The following is a 17,044-nucleotide window of genomic DNA, read 5'->3' as shown; positions in this document are numbered from 1 at the left end:
AAACACACATTTAGTCACTTGATTTTTGTGACTGTCTTGATTTGCAATCAAGAAATTTTTACGTATTCTTGCTAAGCCAATGTACAATGGTTGCTTACCACTTCAGGGGGTTTCCTTTTTATGCCATGTGTATTAAGACAGGTATTTGTAACTTCTAAGGGATTTTGGAAGTATTTCCTTGTAGAAGTTTAAACTTTTGTTTGTGGTTTCAGTTGGTTATGTGATATGTGATTCAAACCTTTGAGAAATAAGAGAATGTTATTACTTACCACCTATGTATGTATTCATTTTCAGAACACGCAGCAATTGTAGAGCCAGCTTCTACAAGATCTGTCCCTGACATGGAAGATCAAAATGATTTTGATGTAAGTACTATTAAAACAAATGAAACATATGTGTGACAAAATTAATATCTATAATTTACTAACATTTCAATAATAATAATAATAATAATAATAATAATAATAACAATAATAACAACAATAATACAGTCAACTGACCATACAACTCCAAGACAAAAGTGGAAATATTGCCTACAACAACAGTGATAATTGCAAAATATTGGCAGAATATTTCGGAAACCTCTTGGTCTGTGAAGAAACCATAGAAAAAATGGACTTGTAACACGTTAACAACCAACCATAACTTTGAACCACCCACCACTGAGAAACTGCAATCCGTCTTTCCAAATCTCAAAAACCATAAGGCCTCGGGAGAAAAACAAATCACAGCTGAACTGTGGGAAAATGTCAACAAAAATGCTGTCGACTCTCTCCAAAACATATTTGAAAAAAAATTTTGATAAATAAAATGAAAAAATTCCACATGAATAGAAGACTGCCCTCATCCACCCATTCCATAAGAAAGGGTCCAAAACAGATCCCAACAAATACAGAGTGGTCTCATTCCTAGACATAACATACAAGATATGTTCTAAAGTCTTACTAATCAGGGCAGAACCCCAATTAGACCATCAGCTTGGTGAATACAAAGTGGGTTTTAGGGAAGGAAGATTTTGCCCAGAACAAATTCTAAATCTCAAAAACCTCATGGCCCGTCACAGATAGAGCAGAATCATACGTTATCACTTCGATTGAATTGCAAAATATGTACAACTCAATAGCTCTGTATACTACAAGAATTAAACAGTGGAAAATCCAGGATGGAGTGTAACAGTATTATGAAAAGGATAGTTGCTACTCACCATATAGTAGAAATGCTGACTCGCAGATAGGCACAACAAAAAAACTGTCACAAAACAGGATTTTTTTCTTTTCTTCCAGCCAACAAGGCCTTTGTCATAACGGAACACACACACACACACACACACACACACACACACACACACACGCACACACACACACACACACAAACAAGACCACAACCTCTGGCAGCTGAAGCCACACTCCTTTCCCCTATTCTCCCTCTCACTCTGCACCATCTTTCTCCCCTTGCCTACTCCACCGGACACAACCCCTCTTCCCAATCAAGCTTCATAGCTACGGTGCCAGTGTAATGTAATCAGGTGGTACAATGTAGCTACACAAATTTGTGTGTGTGTTTGAGAAGGGCTGTTGCTAATTTGAAAGCTAGCAAAGTTTTCAGTCTTGTTTATGTGCCTTTCAGCAACTCAGGGCTTGTGTTCTTCTGTGACTAATCAATAAAAAAATCTACTTGACAAATGGCAGCAGGAGAAAACCTACATAAAAGTTAAGGAAATGTGCAAGCTGTGGCTCCTTCTTGTGGCAGGAGGGTGGAAGGGAAAGGAAGAGGGATGAAGGAAAAGAACTAGTGAGCTTTAAGAAATGGGAGAGTTACAAAAGAGTCACCCAGAATCACAAGTCAGGGTGTAATTGGCAAACGGGGTGAGAAGGGAAGACTAACTCTTGGGGGACTGCACTAGACTGTATTTGAAAACGTGAGAGCTTAAAGATGGAAGTTAGGTAATAAGAAAGATAGAGATTACTAACAAAACATTGTTCAGGGATTAGTAAGATCAGAAAACCTAGTGCATTGTACGTGGTAGACAGATTTGGGTGGGGGAAGGGGGGGGGGGGGGATAGACAAGTCAGAAAACGAAAAGTTCAGAAAATGGAAATGAAGAAAAGGAGTAGTTGTAGAAAGAAATGTTGAGACCAAGGAAATTGACATAAATTTAGGCCAGTTGGTTGGTGAGAGCCAATGAGCTGTTACAACAGCAGTTCCCACTTGTAGAGTTGTGAAAAACTGGTATTGGGGTGAGGGAACCAGATGGCAAGTTTGATAAAACAAGCACCAAGATCAAGACTGTCGTGTCAGAGAGCATGCTCTGCAACAGGACATTGTGTGTTGCAGTATAAGCAGCCTATCTGTTCCCATTCATTGTGACTGATAAGCTGGTGGTATTCATAGCAATGTAGAAGACCAAACAGTATTTAGAAAACAGTTGGCACCTGAAGTGACGTTCCACAGGTGGCTCTCGCTTTGAAAATACATTTTTTCCCAATTACAGGGCTGTTATAGGTGGTGGTAGGAGGGTGGATAGGCCAAGTCTTACAGTGGGGACTGTCAAGGAGTAGGAGCCAAAGAGTAGGGAAATTGGTGCAGAAGGAACATAGAGTCGGATAAGGATATTGCAGAAATAAGGAGGGTGACAAAAAAAGTTCAGACAGAATGTTTCAGGACATCATTTTAGGAAGTCATAGCCATGTTGTGGTAGCTGATTAACACATTCCAGACCAGGACAGTACTGAATGGCAAGAGGTGTACTGCTAAGTTGTTTATTGGAGGCATCAGCTGTACCAGGATTGAATGTGAGGACCCCAGAAGTTGCCTCATCTATCTATTTCCCCTCACCTGTCCATGAATAATGCACTTAGCTATCCACTCTCAACTTTTGCACAATAACTTTCCACTCTTAACTTTTGCATCATGTTTTGTTAGTGATCTCTGTCTTTCAGATTATAGTATTTCTACCTATAAGTCCTCAGGTTTTTAAATCTTGCCCAGTGCAGTCCCCAACAGTCAGTCTTTTTCTCATTCCATCTTGTAAGTCTCCGATGCTCCATTTTCTAAAACTCATCAACCCTTTTCCTTCATCTCTCTTTCTTTTCCTTCATCTCTCTTTTCCTTCATCTCTCTTTCTTTTCCTACAATCCTTTTGCTAGAAGAAGCCACTGGCTCCGAAAACTTTCATGATTCGATAACTTTTGTGTGTGTTTCTTCGTGCTGCCACTTTGTGAGCAGATTTTTTTGTCTATCCAATAGAACTTTCCACTAATGTAATTGAGTTACTATTTCTGTGATGGATGTAACGTAGAGTCTCTTTTCATTTTTTAAGAATTATATTCATGTAAGGATAGAAGTAGGTTTATTGAACTGTCTCCATCAGAATCATCAAAATCTCTTTTTGACATTCACTTCATAATTTGATCACCACAGTATATTTTGTCCATATAAATCTGTTACCACAGAAGACAGCACTGTTACAGAATAATTTTTGCTCTGGAAAAGTTACAGTGATAGAAGGTGTTGATAATATTGATACACAAAGTGCATGTTTATAAGTGTTGCTTTGTAACTTTCGGAAGACCAAATTGAGCAAATAAACAATATATATTGGAGGCATTAAGCAGTAGATAGGAAATTATAGCTAATCTTCCAAAATTTTCCCTCTTCTTTACACCACACCACAGGTAAACCACTATGTTGTTGTGACACTGCCGTTTGGTTGTATGTAGGGTAGTGCATTAGAGACAAAAAAGGAAGGAGAAGAGGAGGCACGGTCTAGGAGAGGGTTGAACAACAAGGGAAGGGAACAGGAATGTTGCCCAACTGAGATTGATCCAATGTAGGGGAAGACAGTCACATTGTATAGTGTTGCAGAACATGTAAATGTGGGAAGGTGAGGATTGAATAGAGGGAGAATGACACAGTAGAGAGAGTAAGTGGATAGACCTGTGAATGTAAATAAAGTGAGCTGGCCAGAGTGCATTGTTGAGGGGTAGAAAGTTTGTGGTGGGGGGATGGAAAGGGATGCAAACAAGAGCAGAGAATAGTGAAGAACAGGACTAACAGACCTTGAGACCAAGTTGATTGTGGAACAAAAGGAAATGCTAAGGGAGCACCTACCAGTGCAATACAGAGAAGCTAATGTTTGGAGGGGGGGGGGGGGGGGGTCCAGCTGTGACAGGTTGTGAAGGAGCCATTAAAATCAACCATGCTGTGCTCTGCACATGCTGCGCCATTTGATAATCAACCTTGCCCTTGGCCTCAGTTTGTCAGGGATCGTTCATCCAATCATCTAAATGAATAGCTGGCACGTAAAGAGAGAGAGAGAGAGAGAGAGAGAGAGAGAGAGAGAGAGAGAGAGAGATGTGGAGTTGGTAAATGATGTGACTGTTTCCTTGGGTGGCCTGAGAACGGCAGATCATCAAAATGAATAACTCCTTACTCACTGTGCTGAAGACCTTGCCTATACCTCCACAGACAGGTGATCTACAAATAAATCTATTGTGCTTTATCTCTCATATACCTAACACTCCAGTGAGCCCCACTAAGCAAATGCAAAGGAGCACTGCACTTATTGCCCATTACCATCTCACATAAGAGCTGCTAACAACTTCCTGTGCCATGGCTGCAAACACTTTGCATTGTCACTGAAATGAGGAGTACCCTCCTCACTGTTTTTCCCATCCCCATAAAGTAGTACTCTTCCACCCATACAATTGGTAAGGTCTGTATTGTATAATTAGGCCAGAAAGGCTGGTGTGATTGATTTTATGATGATCCACTAATGTGTAGTTGTTTTGAGACCAAATTTATGTGCCTGCTTGTTAGTACATCTGTTTGATGTTTCAGTTTCATTAGATATCATATACACTTTTGTGTTGCTTTGGCTGTTGTTCTCCTTCTCTTTCCTTTTCTGCCATGTCAATTTCAGTGCAGTTTCTTAATTCATCTCAATGTTCTGCCTTTACATTCTGTTGCTTCTGAGCTTAGTTTGAAGTAGCATTCCTTCCTGTGCACATGTCTCAGTAATTAATTGTAATACTCTAAATTACCAGGAACAGTTTCAAGATAATAAGAGTTTTTGTATTTTTGAATTCAGCTAGGATGCTTTACTTGAAAATGTTAGCAGTATGAGAGTTTGAAGAAACCACATAGTCATTCTGCCCTAACTGTTCTGATAATAGCTTCTGTAGTAATTGTCTTATCTCCTTTAGGAACAAGAGACAAGTGGTGTGGTCAATATTGATCAGGAAACTACACTTTTACCATCTACACAGACAGGCAGTTCACCAACCAGTACATTAACGTCACAGATATATGAACAGCATTCTCCAGATGATGATATCTCATCCACCAGGAGGAAGTTAACAGGACAACCACCACCTCAGGTGAGCAGTTTGTTTTTTGTCTCTCATTAATTTTAAGCTAAAGTTTTTCGCACCTATCTCACTTGTTATTTAGGTACAAGTTTTTCATGAAGCATAAGTTAAACCTGAAAGGGTGAGTGTTTTTCCCCTCTCTCTCCAGGCAAAGGTAAACAAAACTTGAACATTGTTGGAAAAACAGTTGGTATGGAACAGAGAAAAACTGTATATTTTGTAGAAGGTTTCTGCAAAATGTATTACAGACCAACTGTATTAGGCTTGTACACGTAGCGGGGTACTGCTTTGATTGACCACTATTAGTTTGAATCTGAGTCACATACAAACTCTTAGTAGTTTGAGTGGTCGGGGGCAACCAGAGCTCCTTACCATCTTACTTGCCAGGAGAGTTAATGAGTTGAGTCAATCTGAACAGATACCATGTGTAAACAGTAGCATGCCAAATCCAAGTTTACAGAACTTGTTCAATGCGTTATAAAGAGTAAACGGGCTCATGGGAAGTTCAACCTTTGAGTATACAGAAATTTCTGCAGTAACTGGAATTCTTAAAAAATTATGACATCTTCAGAATCAAGTAAGTAAACTACCTATTATCCAATGGACCCAATAAGAAATATTAGTATATAAATAATCATACACAATAATTTAAAGGGTTAGAAAAGAATAATGTTCTGTTGTTACATTTGACTGAGTCTCTGGACAGTGGTGCCACCTCTGGAGGTATTTGTATATGAGGGACAGTGGTCAGTGGGCCACCCCTCTGAGGGCACCTAACAGTACACTCGCTTTGGCGAGGGAGGATATTTGGCAATGGTGAATGGGCTGTCAATCAGGCGGCTTTCCTTAGCTTGTGGTCGCGGGTGCCATGTAAACGGCAATGATGTATGTTTTGATTGATAACTTAACTATGAATAATAAGTGATTATCTCAGTTCTCATGTTGTATTACAATCTGAATGGATTCGATCCACTATACATTTCTCTTCAATTCATGGTCCTCCGGTAAATTTACGTTTTCATCTGCGGACGCTAACATTTTGGTCCTCTGGGCCATATTGTGATGGATTTGACAAAGTAATATGCAGTGACAGCCATCCATTGGCAGAATGGCAGCAATGAGTGTCGACAGAACAAAACGGAGGCTCAGCCTGCAGCGTACCATCATTTGCTGAATACATTAACAGGTGAAACACACAATGTAATTGCCCATCTCCTTGTGACTATTACTAACTTTAAGGTGTCCTTTGATTTGGTCTGTAATAGATACAATAATCCTCGACTGATTGCATCAGCACACTTAAGGAAACTGCTAACGCTACCACCGGCAATGACAAAGCCATGTTCAAGTGAACTTCATGCACTACGAAATGAAGCTTTAAGCAATGTGCATGCGCTGATGGCATTACAGCTAGATGTATCTTTGCAAGCCGTAATTACATCACAGCTCCTTATAGAAAGGGTTGAACATTCTATAAGAACAGAGTTTGAAGCCAGTCTGAGTTTGAGTAGCTTTCCAACATTTAAAGAAGCTTGTGCCTTTCTTGAGAATATATGTAAATCTGTAGAAATAGCCAAGAATATAGCACCAAAACGTCACGGCCCAACTGTTAATAAACATCAGAATGCACCCTACACCAAGCAGTGTGGGCATTTGAAACAGACATACGTTGCTACAAATACTGCATGTGTCCTATGCTACCAGCCTGCTGCGCTGCACAAGTGTAGCGAATTCAAGCCATGTGTTGTAAATGCAAGGCTGCTGTGATGCGCAACAACTTGTGCTACAACTGTCTGAAGAATGATCACAGGGCTTCTTAATGCAACTCTATTACCTGTCATACCTGTGGTAAACAACACCGCACGTTATTACATACAGAATCACAACGGACACAAGATGCACCAAGGAAGGAGTGTACAGGTGACATGCAACACACACACAATGTCAGACATTTGTCAACTACATTGAGCTGTTGTTCACTGAAGATCAGTCCAGGAAAATGAGTACTCCTTGCAACAGCGAGAATAAGGTTGCAGGATATCCGTGGAAAATGGCAGACTTGTCATGCTTTATTTGATTCTGGGTCACAGTCATGCTTCATATCGGAAGCATGTGCACAACGCCTCACACTTTAAAGGTTACACAGCAGAGTGCCGATTCAAGGAATAGGTGCAATCCACTCAGAAACAAAACACCGTGTGTCTATACTAGTGTGCTCCTGCGTAAGCAACTTTATGTCTTCCATTGAATGCTTAGTTTTGCCAAAGGTAACTGACACCTTGCCTGAACAAGTAATTGATCCCAGTACGTGGCACTTGTCAAATGTACAACTCGCTGATCTAGAGTTTTGGTCACCTGGAAAGATTGATGTGTTGCTAGGAACAGAATTTTGTCCTCACATTCACAAATCGAGGACTATCTCCATAGAAACTTATCATCCTGTGTTTCAAGAGACAGAACTAGGTTGGGTCATATCTGGTCAGTATCAAACGGTAGAGCACAACATTTCGTCATGGGGGCTGGTCGTATCATGCTTTGTAGAAATGAACACTGATGTTCAAACTCTCTGGAAGAAATTTTGAGAGATAGAAGAGTTGAATCATGATGTAACGACAAAAGAAGGGGAACAATGTGAAGCACACTCTGTGCAACACACGATGAAAGATTCCACAGACAGATTTGTTGTCCATCTTCCATTTCATGAAGAGCCAGATAAATTAGGCAAATCTTTCAACACTGCAACAAAATGTTTCTCTCAGATTGAATGGAAACACTGCAGCAAAACGCTTCTGTCAGATTGAACAGAAATTGGCGAGACACCCATAGCTTAAAGAAAGATGCAAACTGTTTATGAGGGTATATGAAGACTTAGGACATATGGAGCCAGTAGCTACACGTGCTGCCATTTCATACTACATGCCACACTATGCAGTTTTTAAGGAAGCCAACTTGGCTACCAAAACACGAAAAGTTTTTGATTGTTCGGCCAAAACGAGCTCCAATTTGTCACTAAACAGTTTGTTGATGGTCATACCAATAATGCAACAGGATTTGTGCTCCATAATATTACACTTCTGCACGCATTGCATCGCCTTCACAGCTGACACAGAGAAGATGTATCAACAAGTTCTGGTAGCAGGTGAAGATCGTGCCTACCAATGAATACTGTGGAAGAGTGACAGATCTGCACTACTGCAGGAATACCAGTTAAAGACAGTCACATGGGAAATGGCCTGTGCACCTTTTCTTGCAGTAAGATGACTGTTACAATTAGCTCATGAAGAGGGCAGATGTAACAAGGCAGCAAATATTCTTACTAATGACTTCTGTGGGGATGATTGTATCTCAGGTTGCGATACAGTAGAGGTTTCAATCAAAGTCCAGCAAGACTTCTCAAAACTTTTGAAGAAAGGTGGTCTAGTAACAGTGTGGAATTCTTCGAAAATATCCCCTCATAGTTAAGTGACAAAAGTACCCTTACGGCTTGATAATGATGAGGATATTAAAAGTTCAGGTTTACTCTGGGATCCAGCTGCTGATCAGTTCCATGTTGTGAATACTGTCAAGCCGGCACGTAAGGTCTACAGCTTCACAAAATGCATTGTACTGACTACCACGTCATCCATTTTTGATCCTCTGGGATTTATCAGTCTCATTGTTATCACATTCAAAATCTTTTTGTAACGCCTGTGGCAGCTTCAGTTAACATGAGATGAGCCTTTGCATCAAGAGTTGAACTGCATGTGGCAGACACTACACAGAGAGCTTCGTATGATTGATAATATTCATGTTGATCGTAGAGTGATTACAGAAGGGAAACTTGTCAGCATTCAACTGCACGGTTTCTGCCATGCTTCAGAGAAGGCCTATGGCTGTTGTATATGTGTATGATCTACTAATCATCATGGAATCACATGTTTCAAATTATTAAGTTCCAAAACATGAGTGTCTCGATTGAAAAAGTTGTCCTTACCTCGCCAGGAACTCTGTGGTGCTCTCTTGCTGTTGCAACTACTACAGCATGTAGTTCGCTCGCTGGGTATAGACATAGAGTGAACTTACTTGTGGACTGACTCATCCATTGTACTGACATGGTTCGCATCTCCACCCATGCATTGGAGGACGTTTGTGGGGAACTGTGTCACTGAGATACAGGAAAATACAGCAGCTGCAGTGTGGAACCATGTATCTACAATGGAAAACCCAGCTTCATGAGGAGTGTCTCCAGTTGACTTGTAAGAAAACAGCCTGTGATGGGAAGGAACAGCTTGGGCTAAGGAAGACATCACTTCATGGCCTGTGATAAACACTTCTAGTGATTCTGCAGCCCAGGAGCTGTCAGAAGAAAGAGCTAAAGTCCTTTGTCACATCAGCAGAGCAATTCACGATGGTATCATCTGTCGATTCTCAAAGTTGTCACAATTACAGCAGATAATGGCACACTGTCTTAGATTCATTAATAACTGAAAGACTGCAAAGGAAATGAGAGCAACTGGTGAATGGTCTCGCAGTGAACTGCAGGACATTTTGCTACAGTGTGTCAGGATAGCACAAGACGATACATACATAGTGAAAATCTACCAGTTGAAGACCATAAAGCTATTGGATAAAAACAGCAATCTCAAATCACTGCATCCTATACTCGATGACATGAGACTGCTACGGGTTGCAGGCAGGCTACAAAATGATATGATAGAGAATATCATAAGAGGAGAAGCATCAACTCGTACTGCCACCTAACCATCACCTCACACGACTAATAGTGGAAAATAAACATCATCATCTTTCTCGCGCTGGGTGTCAACTGTTGCTTTCATCTCTCAGAAGGCAATACTGGATACCTAATGGACGAAATGCAATCCAGTATTTTCTGCATCAGTGCTTGACTTCTCAGCAATTAAAGGCGAATGCTGCACAGCACCTCATGGGATACCTGCCACGCCCACGTGCTAGAAGCTGTGAGGCCTTCCTTCAGTTGTGGGATTGATTACACAGGACCGTTCTACGTGGAAACAGGCTCACAGAGATCCAAATTAAAAGAAAAGTGCTATGTTGCCCTGTTTGTGTGTTTGGCTACATGAGCAGTGCATTTGGAGATAGTTGGCAAGATGATGACTGAAGCATTCCTGTCAGCCCTCAGAAGATTTGTTTCATGGCGGAGTAGGTGCCAAAACCCATACAGCAACAACTGGAGAAACTTTGTTGGAGCTAGTTGGAAACTTCACGAGTTACAAACTGCTTTGAGCAGTCATTATCAGCAGACACAGGTGAAAAGCTTTATGCGCGAAGAAGACATCGACTGGCACTTCATTCCTCCTGCGTCACCACTTTCGAAGAGTTGACAACCCTGACTTTCCAGAATGAGGCTTGCTTGAACTCTTGTTCTCTCACATCACTGTCTTGCGATCCTACTGATCCCCAAGCCCTCACCCAAGGTCATTTCCTGATCCCTCAACCGGATCTAGGTACAGCCGACCTAAGCTTGCTCACAAGGTAAGAACTACTGCATCAAGGCTTTCGACGGTGCTAGTCATCTGACTACCTGCATCATCTGCAGCAGCGGGCCAAGTGGATGGTCCCTAGTCAGAATGTACAACTTGGTGCTTTGTCATAATAAGAGAAGATAACCTGCTACCCTTATGTTGGAAGTTTTCCGTCATTGAAGGTGTACACCCTGGGAGCGATGGAATGGTGTGAGTGGCCATTATTCACACACTGCAAGGGGTTTTCAAGAGACCAATCTGCAAGCTATGTCCTTTACCGAGTGGCGTGATGGAAAATTGAACAGTGTATTCGTGTTTTTTATTTGTGTGTTTTTCTCCGTTTGTCTTGTGTGTACCTTGCAACAGACTCAGTGTATTTCACCATTTTTTATGTTTAAATGTGTATTTGTTTATGTGATTGTGATTTCCAGGTACCAGTTACAAACTCTATGGACAGAATACCTGATTGAAGGATGCAAATTTGTGTGTATTTACTTCTGTTATTTTCTATGATGTGGCAGGACTTGTGTTACTTGTATTATGCTGGAAAGAAATTAATGTTTCTTTGGCGGCTGGTATGTTCGGTTGTTACATTTGACTGAGTCTCTGGACAGTGCTGCCCTCTCTGGAGGTATTTGTACATGAGGGACAGTGGTCAGTGGGTCACCCTTCCAAGGGCACCTAACGGTACACTCACCGTGGCGAGGGAGAGATTTAGCAGTGGTGAATGGGCTGTCGCTCAGGCGACTGTCCTTAGCTCTTGGACGCACATACCATGTAAATGGCAAAGCTGTATATTTTGTTGGTTACCTTACCTATGAATAGTAAGTGATTATCTCAACTCTCATGTTTCATTACAGTATGAATGGATTCAGATCATTGTACAATTCTCTTCAATTCATGGTCCTCCAGTACATTTATGTTTTCGTCTGCGGACGCTAACACATAATGTACTCTGAAATAGTTACTCTCACACTGTAAAATCTAATATCCATTCTACAGCTGAATAAAGTTTTTCAGAAATTGAACTGTTTTTAAAGCATCACTCAAAACTTCACTCCTGTAGTCAGTTTTTTGAAACATTTTGTGCAGGTATAAAAAAAAGTTCTACTGTGCGGGGAGATAGTCAGGGCTGGAAACAGATGAGAGCTTGTAAATAATATATAGCATTCATTATTATAAAAAAGGAACTATATCATTTTATTTTCTCATGAGTATTTTATGGTAACGATTGGCGATTTATATGATAATAAATATCCAGCCAATGTTTTTTTTTTATTTTTACTATTTATTCAACCATGAACATGTTTTCGAGCCACTGCAGGCTCATCATCAGATAGAAGTGTTACAAGAACATTATGTTGTGGACCAAGTGTAGCTAGATGCAGTGCTGATGCTGCTGGCGGAAATGATGGATATTTAGTAATCTGTGACAAAATATTTATGAATCTGAAAGATTTTTACGTTTTTGGTACTTACAGTGCACTGCCTTCTGGTATTTGTATCAGATCTCTTCCTATAATGTACGTTATTAAGATATGTACACAAATATACACAATATTTAGCTGCACTTGGTTTTACACTGATTCACCGAAAGTAAACACTGGATGTTTTTCAAAGAATATGTATATGATAGATATTACACTTTATTACATCATGATCTTTGGCAAGAGCTACATTGTTTTATAGTACAGTACAGATATTATATATCAGTAAATTTTGCTAGCTGCAAGTGTGTTTTTGTATTGGCAACAGAATGTTAATATGGGTTAACAGATAAACAAAAGGTAAACAGAGAGAGTGGGATTTTACTTCTTAATGGAAAAACTTTTTGTAAGTTACAGAATGGCACAGTTGTTACATGGCAAGCAGAACAAAATTTTTTGTAGGAATATGAATGTGTGTTGTTGTTATCATTTTTGTTGTTTTGGTGCTGGGATGTTGTGGCTTGAAGAAATGTTTTTGTGTTGATTTGGTTTGCTCATTTAGGATTTTTTGGGATGATTTTAGTTTGTGGATGTAAATCTGTAATTGTTCAAAGGGGTCCATCTGTAATCTGTCTCAGTGATGTGTAGCACAGAAAGATTCTCGTTGATAATCACCAACAGTGTGTTGATCATGACCAATATGTGATGCAACACTGGACTTATTCAAGTTTTTGTGTTGGAGGACATACATACGTTCTTTGTAGCAGGTTGCAAAATTTCTCCCTGTGTGACCTACGTAGAAGCAAACACAGTAGCATGTAAGTTTGTATATGCCAGAATTTTTATGCCAATCTCCAGTGGCTTAATTATTGTGAACAATTATATTTTGTAGTTTATTGTCAGTGTGGTCTGAAAAGATTTGGAAATTTATATGACACTTTGCCAGGAAATGGAAGACAAACATATTGTGGCATTTCTTTCTTATCTCGTAATCCACAATGGATGTATTGAAAATGGTAAGGATTGCCAGGGAGGTGAGAGAATGTAGCTCCAGTAGCTGTAGACCCAACTTGAAACAGAAGAGAAATGCAGATGTATAGAAGACAAAGTTATTTAGTGTCTGCTGTGGCAGCGACTTGGAATAGAAGAGCAATAAGTTTTTAAACTGCGACTCCTAGAGTCCCTCAGTCCCACAGTCAGTGGTCTTGCAGCGTGATTTGATTGGCAGGGAGACTCTCCTGATGACAATTCGGTCTATTCCAGCATGAATTGGTTGACTATTGCCGTATCAGTGAAGGTGGCCTCTTTGTAAAACCCAAATAATAAAAAAAATTGTTGTGTTCGTGATCTGGGGCACCTTGTACATCTCCTCCCCTTCCATGAAATAACTGACAACCTCAGTGGGGCCTTACATCTAGGGTTAGAAATATATTAATTTCATTTAACAAGTCAGCTCTTCAAATATGGGTTTAATTGTTACATCACTATGTGGTGACTACAGTGTTCAACACAAGACCGTGACGATGGTGGCATAAATGTAGACGAAGATGGTTTCAGAGACAGTTTTAAGGAGCACAAGCAACTGAAACAGTTGGATAACAATGATTAGAACACAATGTAAAAATAATCACAACATGTTTACAGGTCAGTTTTTAAGACTGATAAAGAAAGTGAATTAGTGAGCATTATTAGAAGTGGTAACAGACCAAGTGGGATATGTACTGGAATAGGAATAGAAGAAAAAGTTATTTGAGAATATTGGCTTGGTAGTAGGAATGAGAGAGGAAAAAGACTAATTGAGTTCTGCAGTAAATTTCAGATAGCAGTAGTAAATATCCTGTTAAAAAATCACAAGAAGAGGAGATATACTTGGAAAAGGGTGGGAGATAAGGGAAGATTTCAGTTAGGTTACATTGCAGTCAGGTGGAGTTTCTTAAATTGTATATTGGATTATAATGTGTACTCAGGAGCAGATATATACTCAGATCACAATTTAGTAATAATGAAGAGTTAGCTGAAGCTTGAGAGAATAGTCAAGGGGAATCATTGTACAAAGAAATGGGAGGAATGAAGAGATATGCTGGAAGTTCTCTGAGGCTATAGATATTGTGATAATGAATATCTCGGTAGGCATTTCAGTTGAAGAGGAATTGATATCTCTGAAAAGGATCATCACAGAAGCTGGAAAAATATATACAGGCATAAGCAAGACGACTATTACAAGACCATGGTAACAGAAGAAATGCTCTAGTTGATCAATGAAAGAAGTACAAAAACACACAGGGAAATTCCGGAATACAAATATACAGGTCTCTTAGGTATGAAATAAATAAGAAGTTCAGGGAAGCTAACGTGAAACAGCTTTATGAAAAAGTGAAGAAATTGAAAAAGTAATGATTGCCAGGAGGACTGACTGTGCGTACAGAATAGTCAAAACAACCTTCGGTGAAATTAAAAGAAGAATAGTAACATTAAGAGTGCAATGGAAATTCCACTGTTCAATGCAGAGGAGAGGGTGGATAGGTGTAAAAGGTACATTGAAGGTCTTTATGAGGAGGAAGATTTGTCTGATGATGTGATAGAAGAAGAAACACTAGTCGATATAGAAGAGATAGGGGTCCAGTATAAGAATCAGAATTTAAAATAGCTTTTGGAATCTTTGATCGAATGAGGTATAAGGGAATTCAATCAGAATTTCTAAAATCACTGCGGGAAGTGGCAACAAAATGACTATTCATATTGGTGTATAGATTGTAAAAGTCTGGCAATATACCATCTGACTTACAAAAAAAAATGAAAAAATGTCATCCACACAATTCCTAAGGTAGCAAGAGCTGACAAAAGTGACAATTATCTCACAATCAGCTTAACATCTTATGCATCTAAGTTGTTGACAAGAATTATATACAGAAGTATGGTCAAGAAAATTGAGGATCTGTTAGATGATCATCATTTTGGCTTTCGTCATAGGTGATGGAAGCAAGAGTGGGAAAAAAAAGGACACATTCATAGGATTTGTTGACCTGGGAAATCTTTTGACAAATTTAAAAAAGTGCAAGATGTTTGAAATTCTGCGAAAAATAGAGGTAAGCTATAGGAAACTATGGGTAATATACAGTATGTACAAGAACCAAGAGGGAACGGTAAGATTGGAAGACCAAGAATGAAGTGCTTTGATTAAAAAGGGTGTAAGTCAGGTATGTAGTTTTTCACCTAGTGTTGAATCTATACATTGAAGAAGCAATGACAGAACTAAAAGAAAGGTTCAAGAGTGAGAGTAAAATTCAAGATAAAAGGATCTCAGTGATAAAATCTGCTGGTAACATTTCTATCCTTACTGAAAGTGAATAACAGTTATTCAACTGGCTGAATGGAATGAACAGTCTAATGAGTACAGAATATGGATTGAGAGTAAATTGAAGAAATACAAAAGTAATGAGAAATAGTAGAAATGAGAAAAGTGAGAAACTTAACATCAGAATTGCTGTTTATGAAGTAATGAAGTTAAGGATTTCTGCTACTTAAGCAGCAAAAAACCCATGATGGACAGAGCAAGGAGGACATAAAAAGCAGACTGACAATAGCCAAAAGGGAAGTCCTGGCCAAGAGAAGTCTACTAGTATCAAACATAGGCTTTAATTTGAGGAGGAAGTTTCTGAGGCACAAGATTGTGAAGTAGTGAAATGTGGACTGAAGAGAATCAAAGCATTTGAGCTGTGGTGCTAAAGAAGAATGTTGAAAATTAGGTGGGCTGATAAGGTAAGGAATGAGGAGGTTCCCCACAGGATGAGGGAGGAAAGAAAGAAATTGAAAACACTGACAAGAACAAGAAACGGGATGATAGGACATCCATTAAGAAATCAGGGAATAATTTTCATGATACTAGAGGGAGCTGTAGAGGATAAAAACTGTAGAGGAACACAGAGATTGGAATACGTCTAGCAGATAACTGAGGACGTATGTTGCAAGTGCTACTCTTGAGATGAAAAGGACAGCACAGGACAGAAGTTTGAGGTGGGCTGCATTAAACCAGTCAGAAGAAGGAAGTGGGGTTGGGCAGTATGTGACATTGAAAGGTTTCCTTGTCAGACTGCAGCTGGTTTCTTTTAAGATGATGTGGGCTCGCATTTTCCAGTGTCCTAACAGTCACTGGCTAACCAACAGGGCGGCACCAGTTTGTTCCCGGCCTGACAGAAAGGCAGATCAAAATCATAGAACAGACTTTTGAAACACATCAGTTTGCTTTAACAGTAATCAGGGAGGACTGAAGTGTCATAGATAATATTTATTTTGAGTTTGTTAGCGCCACCATCAACATTATTTAAGTAACATTGTAACTGTTTAACTGACCAAAGAAAAGTTGGAAACCTGAAAAGGTATTAATTTGCAGAAGGCACCAAGTCAACTATCTGATTTTTCTGGGCATCAGCCACAGTGATCTATGAGAGCAAATAGATTTAACTAACAAAAGTATAAAGCTATGAAATGTGACACTTCACATTGTATTAATGTGCTTTATAAACAAATAAGAACTCACGTAAAATAAACCCTTTGAGTGATCCAAATTTATGTGATCAGAGCAGCAAGATAATGAAGTTCAGTTAAACTCATGATAATAAAGCATAAAATGGACAGATAAGCACAATTAAGAAAACTGTTGTTTGAAGCAGTCAAAAAAGTAAGCAAATCATTAGACCAACACAATAATGTGTTGGAAATAGTTTCAGTTAAAGAAAACAATCTTGGATGAGATTACAAAATTAAG

General features: G+C 39.4%; 1 protein-coding gene across 1 annotated transcript in view; it reads left to right on the top strand.

Annotated features, from left to right (window-relative positions):
- Window positions 1-17,044, top strand: part of LOC126155481 (uncharacterized) — a 330,938-nt gene that overhangs the window by 135,514 nt on the left and 178,380 nt on the right. Inside the window, 2 exon segments of the mRNA XM_049916231.1 lie at window positions 295-365; window positions 5,205-5,378. Of these exon segments, the coding sequence (XP_049772188.1) occupies window positions 295-365; window positions 5,205-5,378 (245 nt within the window).

Source organism: Schistocerca cancellata, chromosome 2 (genome assembly GCF_023864275.1).
Source record: "Schistocerca cancellata isolate TAMUIC-IGC-003103 chromosome 2, iqSchCanc2.1, whole genome shotgun sequence".
Classification (NCBI taxonomy): Eukaryota; Metazoa; Arthropoda; class Insecta; order Orthoptera; family Acrididae; genus Schistocerca; species Schistocerca cancellata.
This window is presented reverse-complemented; position numbering and strand designations above follow the sequence as displayed.